Below are 19087 nucleotides of genomic sequence, written 5' to 3'. Positions count from 1 at the left end.
AATTTATTAGATGAGGAGAGGAAGAAGCCCCAGCTCTTAAATTTACCTTCACTCCAGGATTAATTATATCAATAGCAACAGTTTATTTTATTTTCTGTGTTTATTTTTGCTTTTTTTCCCCCACCCCATTCTCCCAGGTAACTGCGGCAGTTGTTAGCAGGACAGGGTAATGACACTGATGAATTCTGGATCTCCAAGCAGCTTGCAAGTCTTTAAAGTACATTTCATGCAGTTAGTTAATAGGATGGCTCATTAGACCCTTCGAGGTGGACCTCACACATGGACATATAATAGCAGGGAGACAGTGTTCTGGAGTGGCTGGAGGAAGGGAGGGTGCTGAGGACCTGGCTCTTCAACTGGAGCCGTACAGGCAGGCGCTGCCACAGCGTCGGAGCTCCCGGTGAAGCCAACGCGGCATCAGGGCTTGGCAGCGACATTGGCAACTTCCTTCCGTTTCTCCAACGCTGTTCTCCAGCTCTGCCGGAGCAATCCTCTTCAGACCGTAGTTTACTCACTTGTAAAAATCCTCATTACCAACCTTTCTGCCTGTGTCATAGGTCCCATTTGATCTGCTCTTCTTCCCCGAGACCCCGCTCCCAAAGGCTGCTAATTATGCAAAAAACCACGGCGCCTTTTTTAATAACTTCCTGCTCATTGAGAGCTGCAGGGGCAAGCTTGAAAAGGAGGACTCGAGCCATTCAAAAGGCAAATAGAATCAGAGGGGTGTTTATTTATTATTAAACCCCCTCCCTCTCATCTCAATAGTAGGGACCTGTGCCTGACTTTAGTGTTTCTGGGCAGGACAGAGTTGTTTTGCAGAGTGGTGGTTTGGGGCATTTCCCAGTGTTTACAAGTGATGCAGCAGTGAGAGGGGGGGTTGTACGTGTTCCAGGTCTGGAGATACTCTGGGAGGGCTTTGTGAAGATTCAGTGAGGAGGGTTTAATCAAGGTTCAGTGATAAAGGTGCCTCTGCATCGTCACTGCTGCCAAATTTGTAGTAAGACTTACTCTGCATTCACTTTATGAGTAAACTTATTCTTTCTAAAACTTCCAAACGTGAGGAAAGCCCCCAGCTTTCAAAAGAGAAACACTCACATCGGTGCAGCACATTTCCCCTTTTGCAGAGGACCTTTTCTTTCCTTTCCCTTGTCATGACAAAAAGGCTTAATTTTTTTTTTTCCCTAGCCAATATAAGGGGAGAGGGAAGAGGGGGAGGGTCATTAAAATGCAGTTCTTTCAATTACGTCCCGTTATTTGTCATCTTTATTGCTTTTCTATAGTTTCCATTGCACCTTTAATAGTACGCCTGGTCAGAAAAGGTGAGCTGGAATGTGAACACACTTGGCTGCCACCGCCGTCGGTGCCTACGAGCTGTGCTCGAATCCCCGTCCCTGTAGATTTTAATGTCCCCGCAGACTGCTGGCAGCCTGCTTCCAGCTGTGGCAGGCATGATGCAGTGAATTGCTTTTGAATGTTCTTTACTCAAATAGGCAGTAATTACAAGCTTAAAGAGGTTTAGTGGTCCAGTAAACTACATAATCACCCCTGAATTAGCCTGGGCTCATCAGTTGCAGTCCAGCAACCTCAAGACTGCTGTTTGTATGCAGGCTTTATCACGTAGCAACCTGAGCAGCAGGTGTGGAACAGCAAGAATCCCCCATAAACACAACTGTCTACTGGGGACAATGATCTCTAATGAGATGAGGCTACAGCATTGCTGTAATTTAAGTGGGAAAATTAACGCCAGAGAATGTGCGCTACTTCCAAGAGTCTCTGCTTCTTCAAAGAATGGCGGTGTTTCTCTGGCTTGGTTTGGTTTTTTTTTTTTCCTCCTTGTTTATTTTTTCTTCTTTTTGCCTCCCAGATCTTTAAATGTATCTTTTTTTTTTTTTTATGAAGAACACATTGTGGTTTTGCTTATAAGTTGAGTGGGCTTTATTCTTTTACAAGGATATGTTGTGAATATTTAATGGTGGACAGGGCATCTGTTCAAGGACTTTCCATGCCAGCAAAGCGGCATTGCGAAATAGCAGCTTTATCTTTTCATTTCCTTCCTCGGTGGTGTTTTGTGTTTGGTTTGTTTTTTTTTTCCAACTAGAAAATGTTCAAATGTAAAAAACCCTCTTGTCTTGGTGTTGAAGATTGTCACCTCGATGCAGTGGTTGCCTTGAACTCTCTTTGCACGACTACTTGCCCCCTCCATGAGAAAAGGTAGCCGAGCTCGTGGCAGGAAGCTTCCCAAATTGCTTGGTGGCTGCTCCCAAGGCTGCTGTCACCCCAGGAAACCTGCCGAAAGCTCCTGCTCCATCCTAAAGCCTGCGGGCGATATTAGGGACGTTGCTGAATACAGCAGCCCTCCGTTACCCTAGTCACTCCGGTGGATAGAGTAGCGGAGGTAGATTTTGGGGGGCATTTTTATCCCCTGCTTACAGAGGGAGCTCCCGACGTACCAAAGGCAGCCTGGGAAAGAGGGCAAAAAGCACAAATGAGAGCTTTCCACTCAGCTCTGTGAGGTTACAACTGCCGGCACTGGCGTTTCCCAGCGATTGCGGAGTTATTTCCAAGCCCACTTTGTTTAGAAAGTCATTTCAGGTAGATAAGGACAGTGACTTACTGCTGAGAAAAGGCTTCTGGTTAGGAGATATTTACCTGAGCTAATCTTAGGCTGGCTCTAAAAACAACAGCAGCGCTTTTATGGAGTCATCAGGTAGTCGGGATTTCCTTTAGAGTGCTGGGGATGGGGTTGTTTTTTCCTCCTTCCCCAAAGCCGCTCACCTAGGAAAGGCTGGGGTTCACCTTCCTGCCTTTCCGCGGCTGCCTGATAAAGACGCCGGCTTAACTGAAAAACTGGGTTTCAAGGATGTGAATTTAAGCTCTAAGGCAGTTGAAAGTTGGATGATGCATTTCCTCAGTTCCTTCGGTGTCACTTGGATGTAATACTTCATTGTTTTCAGCCATGTGCTGTGCTGAAGAGAGTTTTGCTGATCTTTCGGATGCAATTTTTCTTTTAATTACCCTGTCCTTGGTTATTTTTAGGCTGTGCTAGAGAAGGGAAAGAAAAAAAAAAAAAAAAAACAAAACAGGGTAGAGGAGGGGAAGGTACATCGCTCCTGTCACATTAGCACAAAAAATCTCGATGGTGGAGCAAAAAATCACTTCTTAAGTGTATTAAGAGAAGTTAACACGTGTGTGTACGTCCTGTGTTTCTGTGTGCACGTACATACCGTCACTGAAGGAATGTTTAACATGGGAAAAGCTCCGCTCAATTACCCAGGGATGGCGTGGGAGCGTCTGCATAGACTCGGCTTTAAACTGAAAGCTGGTGGGAGCCAGTGTAAGCGCCAAACACTGAGGTCTATCGGAGTGTCTCCAAAAGGAAATAGCAGAAGCACCATTGCTTGGACTAGCTGAAGCTCAACTGGAAAAGGCAGTGGGTAATAATATATGGTATGGAAGGAATAATATTGTAGCAGCCAGGGGATGGATTAGATGAGTTAAAAGGTTTTTCCATTTTCTGACTTCTGTAATATCCTGTGCAAGGGATGATCTGAACTTTTTTTCCTTAATGAGTGCTCGCATTATGAATAATTTGATGGGGCCACCAGAGAAGTATTGGCAGCGCATCCCAAGCCATACCATGTCTCTCCGTCGGCCTTGGAAAGGATATTTATGTTAGCGAGTGCCAAAACTTGTTCACAGGCAACCTTTGCAAGAAAATTATTTACAAAAGGGCAAATGTGAAAAAAAGAGAAGTACAGAGCATTTTTTTTTCTCCGGCATAACTCCTTCATTAAAAAGTGTCGCTGTTGCCAGTACCTTTTCCCTGCCTTGTAAGCCCCCTCAAATAAAATATCTCTCCTGCCTCCCTGCCGGCAAAACCAACCCAAGCCCTGTTTGATCAGGCTGCACTCAGATGTTAAAAATTCTAGGGTATTGGCTCTGTATTTTACACCCTGTGTTTGCCTTATGAGAGTCAGATTGAGCCTCCTTTCCTCACCTTTTATTTTTTTGGCAGGGTTGCCAGAGCAGCCTGCAAACCCTTCTGCAAGGGAGGCGACGGGCAGTGTCTCAGAGCCCCATCTCATAGGGTTTGGCTGACGCCAGAGGTCGAGCGGCAGCGTGTGGCCTTGCCCTGGCAGCACAGGGATGCGGCATCTTGTCACCTTGCATATTTTCATGCGTTTTTAACTTTACAAGACCGAGCATGCCTGTTGATTTTGCGTTCCTAGTTTGCAGTTCAATAACTCTGGCAGCACCAGGATTTATTAACAGTAATGCTATGAAAAAAATCTTGCAGCGGGGATATTAAACTATTATAGTAAGATGAGGAAATATTTTCTTTTGCAAGAGGAAAAGGCTGGCTTTGTCTGCAGCATGACCGTGTCATATGGACTGCATTCTCTTGCTGCGCTGAAAAAGCAATGAGGAGTTTTAAATGCCAAAGCCAGCTCACACTTCAACAGCATTATCGGGCTGACTCACTGCTCTCGGCCAAGGAAAAGGCTCTGCAAACTTTGCACAGGCTTTTTTCCCTCCCAGCCTCATAGATGCATCTCTAATAAAACAACTTCCTTCTTGGTGTTTAGTATTTCCTCCGACATGCAAGCCGGCCCCATGGGATAAACAGGATCGCGTTTGCAGCTTCCGAGTTGATTTTTTTTTTTTCCCATCCCCCCTCCACCTCCTCCCTAGCAGCTCACCTCAACTTGGCAACTTTTTACAGCCTCGCCTGAATACAGAGCAGGTCGCCCGGATGGTCTATAAACCCATTCATGCAGCCTGCAAAATAGGCAAGGGGACTCAACGCCTTCCCTTGATCGCTCCCTCTCAGTGCGCCGGTGGCCGATGAAGAAAGCAGATTGCAATCTTGTGACTTTACGGATAGCGATCCAACCGTTTTTTGGCTACTCTGCGCATGCAGAAACCCCCGTTATTCTTTCGGAGGCCGGCATGTGTGAGGATCCAGGGCTCAACTGCTATAAATTCAAGCTCTGTTCTTAGACTACACCATGCACTGCTTTTGTAATGCAAATGGCAGGCACAAAGTGTCCCTTTGATAATGTGCAGTCAGGAGACAAAAAAAGCATTCACTGCAACAGTAAAACTAATTCATAAAGCTGAGAGACAATAGGAAAGCATTATGGATATTAAAAAAAAATCATTTATCATAGATCAAGTTGATCACTAATGTAAACAGTTCAAACGCAAACCAGGAGGAGGTAGGGGAAGGGGAGAGACCCAAACGGCTGCGCTGCCGCCTTGGCTAACGGTGGACAAGTTTGGGTAGAGCCGGGATTCAGAGTTCAGCGTAAAACCGATGTGCAGTTTATCAGTGGAGGGCTGAATCTTGAGCTGTGTTCTGGTTACTGAGTTAGGTGTAGGCTGGGTTGCTGCTCAGAAACAGGAAAATCATAGTGTTGGGGGTTTTTTTCTTTTTATTTTGAGGTTAGAAAACAGTTAATAGACGCTCCTGAGGGCACACATTTTGAGGGGGTAGTTTCTCTCCGTCACCTACCAGAGTTTCGCTCAAGGTCATCTCGCCTTAGTGTGTTACGCAGAGCTCTGGAGGAGGCAGAGGGCTGGAGGAAGGGGATAAAAGGACTTCCGAAATGGTTCTCCCGGTGTGGTCAGCCAAGCGACGGCGCTGCCACGATAAGGGTGACGCTGGACGGTTGCCACGACATCCTTATAACGTAACGTGCAGCCTTTTGCCTCTGCACTGTGGAAGGGCTGGTTGGCAGCGTCATTGTCGGGGCGGTTTGATGCCACGAGGAATGATTAATCTGGGGAGTGAGAAGGGGCGAGTTTGCGTCCCGTTGTCTCAGCAGTAAGCTCTGGGCAGGATTATTTTCCTGTTTTTCTGTGACCAGTGTGATGCGCTGCTACGGCGGGCAAGGCAGAGAGGGAGGGAGTGTTATTGATACCGGGTTAAGATAAGATAAAGTCTGTCGCTGTCCTGGCATCCAGGATTTGCAGCCTGGAGTGGAAAATTTGAAGAAAGGAGTACATTTGAACAAGGAGTATCATTAAGAGACAAACCTGAACGATTTCCATCTGTATCTACTGGAGACTTTACCCACTGGCTGTAGCCAAAGGTGGTAAAAAAAAAAAAAAAAAAGTAAAAAAAAAAGTCTTATTGTTTGTTTTGCTAAAAATTATCTCAGCTGCATTTACAAGGGGCTTTTATTAAGACTGCTGCTCTCTAAATACCATTCATAAAACAGTGACAAGAGAAGATGATGGAAAGTTACATTTTTCTCTCTGTCACTTTGATTTCTTTGTTACTGCTAAAATGACTACTCTGACTCATATTTTGCATAGTTATTTTTACCTTTTCAAATGTTCCTTAACTGTTCATATTACCCTGGGAAAATCCCCCAGGGATAATTTTCATTTGCATGCAGACTTTGATGGTGTTATTAAGCAATCACTTTCTGTACTAAGTCATTATTAAAAGTAATACCACAGAGCCTCAAAAACACATTAATGGTGCCAAACAATCCGCATTTCAGCGCTAGATTTATGGGAAGGGAAAAGCAGTAGGTCTCATGCCGTTCGGTGGATGCTGCTCTGTAGTGCTGTAGCAGCAGCAAGCGTGATCAGAAAATAGCCGAGCCAGATTCAGAGTCCTTATCTGTTGTCAGCCTTATTCTTTCAAATACTTTTGTTTTTTTTTTTAAAACCTGCCTGCTTCCTACTTTTTTTCCCCCCCCCCCTTGGATTTGCCCTTTTCCTCTGGCCTTGGCAAGAAAGCTTGTCTGGAGTCTTCCAGTATACACAAGCTGGGCTGGTTCTGGGAAGGAGGGTCAGCCTTCCCATCTGTAATCACCGTTTTATGGCTTTCACTCGAGGTGTTAATGCAGATCAAATGGAAAACACTCCAGCAAGAGCATTACAGCTTCTCGCGCTGCCCCGCGTACGGTCCCAATCGTTAATTCTGATTATAAGACCTAAAGGTAATTCTGTTTGCTCTCCTAATGCATTGCAGCTCTCCCGGTGGTCCGGCATCTCTTTTCTCCAATTCCCATCTTGATCAATTGTTTGCAAATAATTAAGCTTTTAAGAGATAATGGTAGGAGCTAATGTACACAACAAAGTAAAGGTCTCAAGTCACTGTTTATTGAACAGTGGGACAGTTTGCTTTGATATCCCAAAGTGATCCAGAGTGATAGGTGGACTTGCCAACTGGAGTCAGTGCAGTGTTTTTAGATATGCACTTCCATATGTACTTATATATCTCTATATTTATATAGTTATATATTTATATATTTCATAGAATTATAGAATATCTAAAGCTGGAAGGGACTGATAAGGATAATCAAGTCCAACTCCCTGCTTCTCACAGGACTACCTAATACTAAACCATTTGACTAAGATTGATATGGATTTTATACATATTTATATATATTTTATACATATACGTGCAAATATAATATGCACATATATGCAAATATATATACACATATATCTATGCATGTGTCTTTATCCCTTTATACAACCATTAGAAAGCTTTTGGAAGGCACCTGTCGTTCTGGCACGGGTGGAGTAAAGACCAATAGCAACAGTTTTGACTGAATTTCCTATTTCTTCATAAAATGGCAGTTCTCAGGGTTTCCCCCTTTCTCTCTGTTGCAATGTGATGTCTGCCTTTGCCTGTAGCGCAGGCCTTCCTAGCCCTGTGGGTGGGAATGCAACAAGGCTTTGAATGTTTTTATAGCAACCTAGCCTGTGGCGTGCTGATTCTTTGTCAAGTCTTTTTTTTTTTTTTTTTTAGCCTACAAAGGAAAAACTGGTACGATCCACAGAAAGCTTATATAATAAGGATGCCCAGCATTTAAGATTATTTTAAACCACACCGAATCACAGTTAAAAAGCCTGCCGCTCTGTGAACCTTTAGCTAAGAAGGATTAGCTATGTGAAGTCCCAGGCTGTCATGTGATTATGGCAATTATACATTTATCATGAAATTAAAAGTTTACGTTAGGATAGGAAAAAAAAAATCAGATGACCTTAAACATACCACAATTTGAGGAATTTGGGGTTTGGAGCTTTAAAAGCCATTATTTTTACAGTAACTGTCTTATTCTGATGGCTAATTTTATCCAGTCTTGTCTATTTGGAAAAAAGTCCAGAACAATTCAAAATTGCTTAATGGAGACAGAGTTCTCAATTCCAATAGCTAGAGGCTGTCTAGTAATTATTGCTTGCTGCATGAAATTAGACACAGTTTGTTCAATTACTTAAAATTAGATCACATGTAAGGTGGCAAAGCGAAATAAGAAAAAAAAAAGAGTAATTTTGTCCTCGCTTGATAGCAAAGTAATGAAATGGGAAGTAAGCTATAAAGATGAAAATGTTACAAATCATCTCTGTGGGTTTTTTTTTTTTTGAAGAGAAGCAAAATGTTATCTTCAGATAGATGGACGTAAGTCAAGTATGACTGTTTGCTGTGGATGAACTTGTATGTAAGGCAGACTATAAAATTTCATGCTGTATTTTTGCATGTGTAAAATGCAACCTACCCATAAAAAAGAAGTAAAATCCTTTTCCCTGTGTCTTCCACTTTGCAATTCGGGAGCTGTTTCAAGTCTATGCAGAAAATATAGGAGGTAGTTTACAGGTGTGCAGGTTGTCTGTGGGCTTACTGTCAAGGAACAGTATTTTTAAAAGAATGGGACGTTCCTCGCCATTTTGGGGGGAAATACTGTACCTTTTTGGGGTGATAACCATGGCAGTGGACTTTGAAATGGGCACATTGGGCAAGGGGAAATTACCAGAGTGACAACAAAAATCCCTATTTGGTAAAATGAGGGGGTGCAGGAGTGTAACATAGCCATTGGATGTCAGATTATGGTGTTTACAAGAATATATAAAGGCTGCTAAATAGTTATGATACCAATCAGGTTGCGGAATTTTATGAGGTTTTACATTCTTACACTTTACAGGGTTTCAGTTTACATCTCGTGTAATATTAGGCCAAAGATTACATCCAAAGAATACGGGAATGTTTCGGGGAAAAAAGAAAAAGGGGATGTGTGTCTAACAGTGACAACCAGTTGCTAAATGGGATGTTGGGATAGGTCTAACCAGTTATAGCAAATTGTCTTTATCGAAATGTTGTTAAGAACCTTGCAGCAGACCAGATCTGAATCCCATGTGTCCTGAGACTTGGGTGTCCAGGTTAGGAGCCAAGCCAGATCCTCAGAACAGAGGTTTTTTTCTGGGAACTGTTATGTTTGCAATATTTGTCCATTTCCTTTTGGGACAGTGACATTTTTACATGGAGGGAAAGGACAGAAATGATATTTCTAAATTTCAAACTTGGATGTGGTTTTTGCTGTTGATTTATTAAGCAATCTGTATTCATGCAGAAGTGAATTTTCTGAGAAAGCAATCAAGTTCTCACAAGAAACTGAACTTATGATTGAATTTTAACATTATCTTCAATTAAACCAGTATTTATTTTCTGTCTCTTAGGATTAGTGCAGCACAGCTATGTTCATGTCAGGCAAAAATGTGCTGATCATTGACCTTGCGCTGGCCTGTGTTCAAAACCCAGGCGTTTGTTTATGTTCAGGATGCTGATCTTATTTGCAAATTATTTTGGGGCACTGGCAAGATTTGTCTTCACTATCTCAGAAAATATCAGCATGTTTTAGTTTTACAGAGAAGTACTTCGTTGTGTTCTGTATTGTCCTGTGAAATACAGGGGGAGGGGGGGGAAAGGTGATTTGACTCTAATCGGTCATTTGAGACAAGTGCAAAAACTTTGAGCTAATGCAACAAATATCCTTCTTGAGTATGAAGGTACTGCCAGTATCCTAAGCAGTTATTTCTCCACTTCACTAATCTTTATAATTGGCTTGTCTTTAACTGCAATTAATTAAGTGATGTAGTAGCCCATTAATAATTATAAAAGAGTGACACACCTCAGCATTTTCACCTTTCAATAATAGATGTCACTCTTCTGTTGTTTTTTTTTTTAATTTAAAATAAAATAGTAGGCCAAAAAAAAAAGCATTGTTTTAAATCTATATATTTATTTTGGTGTCTTATAGCACCCTTACCCTTCAGAAGAACAGAAAAAGCAGTTGGCACAAGACACAGGGCTCACTATACTTCAAGTGAACAATTGGTAAGTAATTTTCCTTAGTGTTTCTATATGGCCACTGGCACCCTCCGGCTAATGCTTTGCATTTTTGAGGACACACCTTGCCCTTGTCTGCTCCCCACCCCCAGCAGTTTATTGATGCAAAAGTGATATAGCCGGGCGAGTGGTTTCAGTTATGGGAACTAGGAGGGTTGCTATCGCAGAAAACGAGTGGTGTTTATTTTCCCATTGCTTTCTCAGCAGGCAGGTTTCAGTGTATTTGCATTTGGGTACCAGTCCTGTTTCTGGCTGAGAATGTGTTGTCTTCAATAGGAAGCGACCTCCATGTTGAGAACTTTGATCTTGGAAAAGGTTGAGATGTTGGATGAAAAAAAGGGGCAATTGGCCCCATTTCTGCAGAACGTATTGTTATTTTGGGATGCTGTCATGCTTTTAAAAATGTTGTTGGTGGGGTTTTTCTTTTTGATTGACATCCTTCTGTCTCTTTACTGGTTTGTTTAAAAAGCTTGGTTTTGAAAGCTTGAATGAACTTTGAGGACAAGCTGGCTCTTTGCTGCTGACTTACACTGTGGAGCAATTGTACTTGTTTATTCCAGCTAAGGGTTGCTGGAGCCCCTGCTCTATTGTAGTAGCAATTTGTTTGAAGGAAACGAGGATCTATGCTGTTTCTGCTGTGAATTTTGGGTTGCTAACTGTCTGGGATGTGGTGAAGGCAATCAGTGAAAATTACTCGTGATTTAAGTATGAAAACACAACAGCAAACCCTTAAAAATAAGTTTGATTTATTACCCTTTGTTACTGCATTGAAATGCAGGTTTCTCCCGCTATCCCAGAACAAGTGTCATATTTGAAGTGTATTGCAATCTAATACCTTGTAAAACTAAGTGTATCTAATTAATTGTCCTAATATTTTTAGATTAGTGTTTATGATGGGAAACCTTATCCTCTTTGAAGTAATACCCAGAAAATGGCCAAGGCAAACGGCGAGCCTGCTGGGGAGAAGGAAGGGAGGAAGGCCAGTTTGCAGACAAAAGTATTTTTTTTCCGTTCAATAAGTGTCAGAGATTAATATTACTGAAGCTCTGATTACATGGCCTAATCCATTTTAGTGAATAAATTTGGTCTTGATGTCCATTGCACCTACATTAACAAACCCTCCTCTCTTAGAGAGAGTAGGAGCCTATGGGAGAGATTTCAGATATATTAAACCCCATTACAGAAAATGTAATTTCTGTCAATATAATCCCGTGTATTCTTCAATTTAGTACTTTAGAGATAACAAGCTACTTACAATATATTTGCCTTTGGAGGATTAATTTACAAAGTGCACTATCTGGGAGACGCAGGCAGGCTCACATAAGCATAGCTTGTAAGGGTTATCAATTTCTGTGACCCCACAGCAGCCCTGGGAGATCAATTTTTTGAAGCTCTCTAAGACACTGAATAAAGGAAAATGCCAAATACTTAGTATACGTGAAGTATGCTTCCAAGATACTTAACTTTAAAATGGAGGAATAAAAGGCAGAACATGTAGAATATGTGTTGGAAGGAGACGTAACCTACGGTATTTGGGCTCAGGCAGGAACAATTAGCGTTTCCTTCCTTTGCATCCTCCAACCTTCATCCAGGCAATACCCTAATTTATATGGTTGTCCTTCAGTTTAACGATAGGTGCTTTGGCCAGCTGAGAAGCTGCGTATGTTCCTCAGGGGTCTTATTTAATGATGGGATGGAGTAACGGTGTGCTGCTTCAGAGGGGTCCAGGAATGTAGGATTTGGCATGGGTGACTATGTCCATTTCAGGTGGTCCATCAGAGACGTTTTTTGAGATTATGAACATGGGATGCTTTGAACTGAAGCTGGTGGAATTTCTTCCAAGTGACTTCCCAAGGTGTTTTTCAGTACCCATCTCGCCTCAGATTTGAGGAGTTTTTCCTTTGGCTTGGTATCAGAGGTGTTTTTATAAGTTCCTTATGAGCAAGGGAGGAAAAAAAAAAAAAAAAGTAGGTCAAAATACATTATAACTGAAGTCTTGTGGATGTAGGGCAGGCTTCCTCTGCTTGAGTTAGTTTGGTAATTCTGCTGTAGTGTTGCAATTGTATAAATTATTGAGACAATTCTCCTTCCCAGCCCCACGAAGATTTAACACTATAGAGACAGTCGGGGCTTTCTTAAATCACAGGTGGTGGGCAGAAATGCCAAAATATGGTAATTCAGCCCCTGCTTGTTGTAATGGATGCTAAGGAACAAGGAGGCTGTGAGGCTGTGGCTGAGCATGCAGATTGCACACACACACGTGCATCCTCAGGGAGCATCCAGCCGTGGGGTGACCAACGAGCTACTCATCCCCTCCCCAATCGTGGGGGGTACAGAGCAACCCTCTCCCAACCTTGTCCTGAGTCCCTCTTCTTCTAAGGCAGTATGCAGGAGAAGAAAGTCGCCTTGCCTAAATTGTTTTCTGCAGGGAAGAGCTAACGTGTTGTTTCTGGTGAGCTTTGCCTTCCTTCAGCGGGCTCATAAGTCATTCAGCCACGACTTGCAAAAAATTTTGCCTTCCTCCTTAGATTCTTCCAAACTTGTTAACACACATGTACATTTTTGTATTAATGATGAGTCATTGTAAATCACTGTTGCGGAGATTAAATAAAATGCTGAAGGGCAGGCTGGGTGCAGATCAGTCATAAATTATTGGCAGCAACACAGCATGTGGGAATACATGAAATGTGCATGAAAAACATAAACTCATGTCTGGTAGCATGGTCGTTAGCCCAGACTGGGAATGCTGGATTTTCTGGATGAAATTAGAAGTTTGCCACAGAGCAGCCAGTGAAGAGAGTATTTGTTTTCTGCAGATTGAAAGCATTTGAACAATTTTTTTTTTTTTGTCATATTTTGAATACCTTTACAGTATATGCTAGTTGCATACTTCAGTTCTCTGCCATAACGAAAAAAATGGTGCTTTTCACATACGGTCTGCCCGGTGTTTGGGCTACCCGGGTTGATGCACACAACTCCTATTGATGGTGGAGGAGTCACAGGAATGGGATGATGATGTGAGACGTGCCAGAAAATGTATCAGTGGTAGGGCACATGTCTTTAAAAATACCACAGTTTTAATTTGACCCTTTTCCTTGGGTTGTTTTGGTTTTTTTTTAAGTAATGAAATAATCCACACAGGATTTTTCCTTTTTTTTTTTTTTTCCCCACACACGATTTTGCTTGTGAATCACCAGTGTTGCCTTGTAGGACCATCTTTTTGCCACAGCTGTATGTTTCTGTCGTGAGAAAAGGGAGCCCTTACCCTGTTGTGAAAAAAAAAAAAAAAAAAAAACAACCCTATGGCAGGTAGGAAGGTATCAGAGTTCAAGATGTTGTTAGTCTAAATGAACCCTTCAGCTCTCTGACTTGTTAGTCGTTTAACCCGGCAGCAGTTTAGGGTCTGAAGCATGGTAAGGGGAACTAGAAGGGGCACTTGTATGATCTTGACAGTGTTGCATATCTGGGCATGGAGGGGCCCTGACCAAGTACAGGTTAATCAGGTGCTTTTCCCCGGTGATAAAAACTGTGGTTGAAATATCCAGGAGGTGCGATCCAATCACTTCTTACCTCAGTTGAGAGCCAGCCAGGTTATATTGAACAATCTATACCGTTTTCTTGTTTACTACATCCCAGCTGAATCTTTTCCCGTTAAGAACTAATGGTAAATAATTACTGGTGGTACTCTACGGAGGAGAGAGAGCAATTCTCATCAAGGGCTGCATTAGGTGTCTGATGTTTGTTTGTGTTTTAAGAAAATCTAGGTACACACAGATAAATGCCTGTATATTTGTAGAATAATGTGCCTATATAATCTCTCTATAGGTGCATGTCTGTATGACTATCTCTGTAAGCAGAGATCCATACAAATGCATTAAAATGATGTTAAAAAAAAAAAGTTTTAAAATTCCAATTCTTAGACTTCCAGCCTTTAATTAGGTGTTTCCATTCTACTTTTTCCAAAATACCCTCCTGATACCTAGGGCACAGACCAGACAATGATGCAGCAGCTAGTCAATATTTTATCCTACCCTCATTCTTCAGTGCTTCATTTGTTGAGTTGTATTCAAACCGTGCTTGAAGACGGAATTAATAATTATTGCTAGGCTTTCCTATGGCACTTACTGCTGTGATATACAAGTCCTCCCCTGACCTCTGCTTGCCTATATATGCACATGGGGTTCTGGGTCTCCAGGATATTTTTAAAATTTCCCTGCAAAGAGAGAGAATAGTATTGTCCCGGTTCACAGGTGAAGAACTGAGGCTCAGGGAGCTCCAGGTCCAGCACAGTCACTGGTTTGGGGCTGCTCTAGGACTGTGAGATGACTCAGAAGGACAGCACCTTATCCACATTTAAGGTCCAATGATGACCAAGTTTGGTGGAAACTCCAAATTTTTAATGAGACAGCATCTTACATTGGCAAGCTCCAATGCTGGGAGGAGAGACACAGGAAATCAGTAACTGCTGGGGATAAGTTTGGGTTTGATGCTTTCCTCAGTAGCTCCAAAACAGTCAAAGGCAGATGCAAAGCTGAAAACCTCCTTCTCCAATGCAGCATTCAGCTGCTTCAGCCAGGACTGCTTTGCTTTTCTTGCCATTTGCTGCCTTATTTGCTCAACTTTGACAAAGTTTAGTTCCTGTAGCAACCAATTTTTCTCTGTTACAGTGCCCTGATTTGTTCTTGCCATTGGGGTGGTTAAGACACTGGAGCCTATCAAAAATGGTACCATGAGCTGGTAACCAAACTGTTTGCATGTAAAGAAGAATAAAGACTAGGATGCAAGCAGCTCTAGTAATATGGTTTCCTAACTTTGAGTTCTTGATTTTATGACCTTGGCTTCTTTAAATGTCAATTTTGTGTATAATTTCCTAGGCTTGCAAAAAAAAAAACCCTACCAAACCCCAACCAAACACACTGGAAAAAATGATCAAATAATGTAAATTTCCCTAATCTCATTCTTGGAGAAGCTGAAGTTATTTTTACTAAAACTTTATAAGGAAGGAATTTTAAAAAGGCTGCAAGACCAGCCTGAAGATGAGTTTGCAATAGGAAGACTTGGCCACTTTACTGTATGTAGCACAGCCAGCTCAGGGCATAGACACCCAGAAATACGTTATTCCTCTTTTAGCCCCATCCCAAAACCCTCCGGCAGGAGATTTCCTCCCGCCTCTGTTTCTTTGCTGATGAATAAGCGTAGTGGTAGAGCTTTGCTGCTGTAGTTCCTTGGAGCAGGGGACAAAGCACTTTGCCACGGCATGGGCAGGCAGGGCGGCATGGCAGGGACGGGAGGATTTTGCACTTCGCATTGGGGACTGCTCCCTAGAACCCGGCGATGGAGTGGGGAGCACCACTTTAAGGGATGTCCTTCCCATCTGCTTGCTGCTTGCGCTCGGCCCGCCTTGCAGATGGCGGGCTTATGGACGGAGCAGATGGGGGGGATGCAGATGAGGCAGGTGGGGAGGGTGCAGATTGGGGGGTGCAGATGGGAGGTACGGGGGAAGATGCCAGTGGGGCAGATGGGAGATGCAGATGGGGTGGATGGGGGGATGCAGATGGGGCCAGATGCTGATGGGACAGGTGGAGGGATGCAGATGGGGACTGATGCAGACTGGGACCACTGCAGAAAGCCCCTGCCCACCCCTCCGTGGACGTGGAGGGGAAGAAGGAGCGGCTGTGTGGCTCTCCACCCTGCCACCTTTTGGAAAACAGTCCCAGACTGTTTTCATACTGTGTTTTTTTTTATCATAGCGTGCCTGGGGTTCAGTGCATCTAAAGCACACCCCAGACACCCCCAAATCCAAGTGATAATGTTGTCCTCTGATTCCCACGTGTTGAGCCCCACATCAGCCCCTTAGAGGGGATGGAAAGGCTCCTTCATGGAGTTGGGCATTGGGTATAAACATCAGCGTTGCTCAGTTCCTTCGCAGAGGGTGATACTCACCCTGAGCAAAAGGCCAGCACGACCAGCGCACCACTTTAGTCCCACTTAGGGACTATTTTTAGGATGTAAGTGGGGGAGGAGACCGAGAGAGAGGGAGCATAGCAAAAGCAGGTGCTGGTCCTATACGCAGGGGTGGATTTTCACCCCAACTGCCTACCAAATCACAGGCTACAGTAAACAGGCAGAAATTCAGTTCGCCCCTTTGCAGAGCACGTCGCACGCAGGCATTTTTAGTCCTAGGCGAGTAAAATATCTGCTTGTTTTCAGATGTATCTGTTACTGCTTTTGTTGCAGTAAACAGATTAAACAAGAAAAGGTCAAGATGCAATTTGAATCTGTGTAAGAACATAACAAATACTTTTCTCAGTAATCAGATACCGTAAATACAAGTACTTATTTACTTGTAAATGTTAAAACATTCACAAATTATCCTCTCAACTTCAGCAATACGAACTGAACCGTCAGATTTTGGAAACTATTTACTTTTCTTCTCCATGTGATTCAAGAGTATGTATGCAGATGTTATTTCAACACTGTTTTGTTAATGGGAATACATGTGAAAGCAGGAAAATATATATGAATAACGAATACTTATTGTTTGTTATTCCAGAGTAAAATAAGACAGTAGGTGTTTGCAACATGAAAATCATCCCCCCCCACAAAACCCCAAGAAAGCTATTAAAAAAAGGGATCTCGCTGGGTGAATTGTTATACCATTTGAGCAATTCGGAATATGTGCAGTAAATTAGCTGTTCTAAACCTACCATGTGCCGGGCTTTTCAAGCAGATTTTTACATTTATGTTTTCACTAAGTCTTAGCTAATTGTTATGCCTTTCACCTTGAATGCCAATTGTAATAATAATATTACATCTGCAGTCTATTTCTCTGTTCTTAAATTACAGCAATCAAGAATACTCAGTAGGTAAAATCCTGTACAGTTACTCATAAGAAAATATTGAAATCAGACGAAAAAATGTTTAGCTTGCATATTGCCTTAGACAGCCCTGGAGAGCTGCCAGGCAGCCAAGGTATTATTAGAAAAGCTGAGCAAATAGCTTACAGGGGGAAGAGATGTGAATTTAGAGCCATCAGGTACCGTGATATCACTGGATTTTAGTCTGTTTTTTTTTTTTTTTCCAATTCAGTAAAGCCATTTAAAAATACAACACAGTGGTTTAAACATGTGGGGTTTGGTTTCGGCATGTGAGTTTAAGGAGTAGCGATACCATTTGGCATGAAACACGGGTGTTCTTCCAAAAGGGACAGATCCTCAGAGGAGGTGGATAACGAGGTTTTTGGGGGAAATGCTCCCCTTGGCCTTGGGACTTCAGTGGAGCAGAGGAAGGGCTTTCACCCTGGGGAGTTGATAGACCCTGGGTTTCTTGCTCAGTCGAGCCTTGGCAGTCTCCACGCACCCCAAACTGCCCCAAAACAGGGGTCACCCTGTCCAGGAGCACCAGGGAAGGATGTTTCCCATCACCATTGCTCTGACAGCGCCTGGATTCAGACTGGGCAAAACCAGTAGAGGAAAAAACATTTATTTCAAGAGCAAACGTGGAATCACTTTGCGCAAACTAACAGACTAGTGGAGCCCTGAGCATTAAGCAAATAAAATAACCAGTGTTACTTTATTCACACAGATGCTTTTTTGAGAGGGAGAAAGGCCGGTTCCCACCATGGAGCATCGTACGGTGCGAACGAGGTTTACCTACCAATAGTCTTGACTACCAAAAGGCGCTTGGCGCTTGAGAGGTTAATACACAGCCAAAAAAAAGTCCTGTTTTCCCTTGGGACTTCCATCCTCTTCTGGGGTGGTTTTGTACCTGACAAACTTTTTTCTTAGTTGGTGCATTAACATTCTGTAAAGAGTATGCTGTCAGGTGTCGGGGAGGTAAGATGAAAAGGCCCCGTGCAAACATTTGCCACTTGCTCTTTTTTCTGCTCCTGCGCTGACTTTGCTCTCCGGGATCAGGGTAGGGGTCAGAAGGCTTTGTTTGCTACTTTTTGTTTTAAAAGGCTGAGATTCAGGTGTGCATTGTCTCAAAACAAGAGTTTGGCTTTTAAAAAAAAACCCACCTAGGACATGATTATATTGTGGAAATGCTGCATTGCAAGTAAGGGGAGGTCTGTGCGCTGCCCTGTGTAAATACAATTCTCAGGGCTTGGTTTCTCTTTAGTGCAAGAGATGCTTCTGGCAGGAAAAAGACCCTGGCTAGATAAAAAAAAATTAAATAAAATTAAAAATATATACCCTCAATATATTAAAAAAGAAAGAAGGGGAGAGTAATGGTTTGTCATTGCTTTGCAAGTCAGGTTTTGGTCTATTCTTGTCATAGCTATCTGAAGTGTGTTTACATATAGTTTGCCTTTCTGGTATTTTGTGCTTGCACAGACCTGATCTCCACCTATTTTGTGTCAACAGTTGCTGAGGTTGGTGTAGAGCGATTAACCGTTGCGCACTGAAACACCAGCACGCGGAGAGAGGTGCCCTCAGAGACCCTCCCTCGCACTTACATCAGGCACTTGCTTCGGGCTGCACCTGCATAAAATGAACCACGTGGTTAGAAAGTCAGCCTGAAATATTAAAAATGGGGCAAATGCTGCCTCCTTCTCAGCTAAAACAATTTTCTCTTCTCAATAAATGAAACGCAGCCAGAGGCGCGGGGCGAGGACGTGCTTTTGAGGGCATGCATTTTGCCTTGCCTGCCCTGAAATGATTTTGGTGTAAATGATGTCTGGCTGGCTACTCCAGCCTTCTGCCTTTTACTTTACTTCTAAAAAGAAAAGAAATGGCAGCAGATGCTGCTGAAAAAATATTACTTCCACAGTCCTTCAACGAAATCTAGGTCATGTAACAGTTTCACAGATTAATATTTTTTTTTCCACTGCCCAGGCACTGAAGTCCTTGTGGCTTTTTTGGCTAATGATAAAGCGCAATAGCAACCGCTCCTTTTTAATTGAGATTTATCCCAGAGATGTCCGACTTCTCGCCTGGT

The 19087-nt window shown here is 42.8% G+C and overlaps 1 protein-coding gene across 5 annotated transcripts in view; it reads left to right on the top strand.

The window, feature by feature from the left end:
* MEIS1 (Meis homeobox 1) overlaps positions 1 to 19087 on the top strand; it is a 109234-nt gene that overhangs the window by 75690 nt on the left and 14457 nt on the right. For all 5 annotated transcript variants that reach the window (XM_086744048.1, XM_086744047.1, XM_086744046.1 and 2 more), the window contains one exon: positions 10059 to 10135. In XM_086744048.1, the coding sequence (XP_086600174.1) occupies positions 10059 to 10135 (77 nt within the window). The remainder of the gene's footprint in view (positions 1 to 10058; positions 10136 to 19087) is intronic.

This window comes from Chlamydotis macqueenii, chromosome 3, assembly GCF_036417535.1.
Source record: "Chlamydotis macqueenii isolate bChlMac1 chromosome 3, bChlMac1.mat, whole genome shotgun sequence".
NCBI classification, from domain to species: domain Eukaryota; kingdom Metazoa; phylum Chordata; class Aves; order Otidiformes; family Otididae; genus Chlamydotis; species Chlamydotis macqueenii.
The sequence above is the reverse complement of the archived record's forward strand: the minus strand, read 5'-3'. Positions and strand labels throughout refer to the sequence as shown.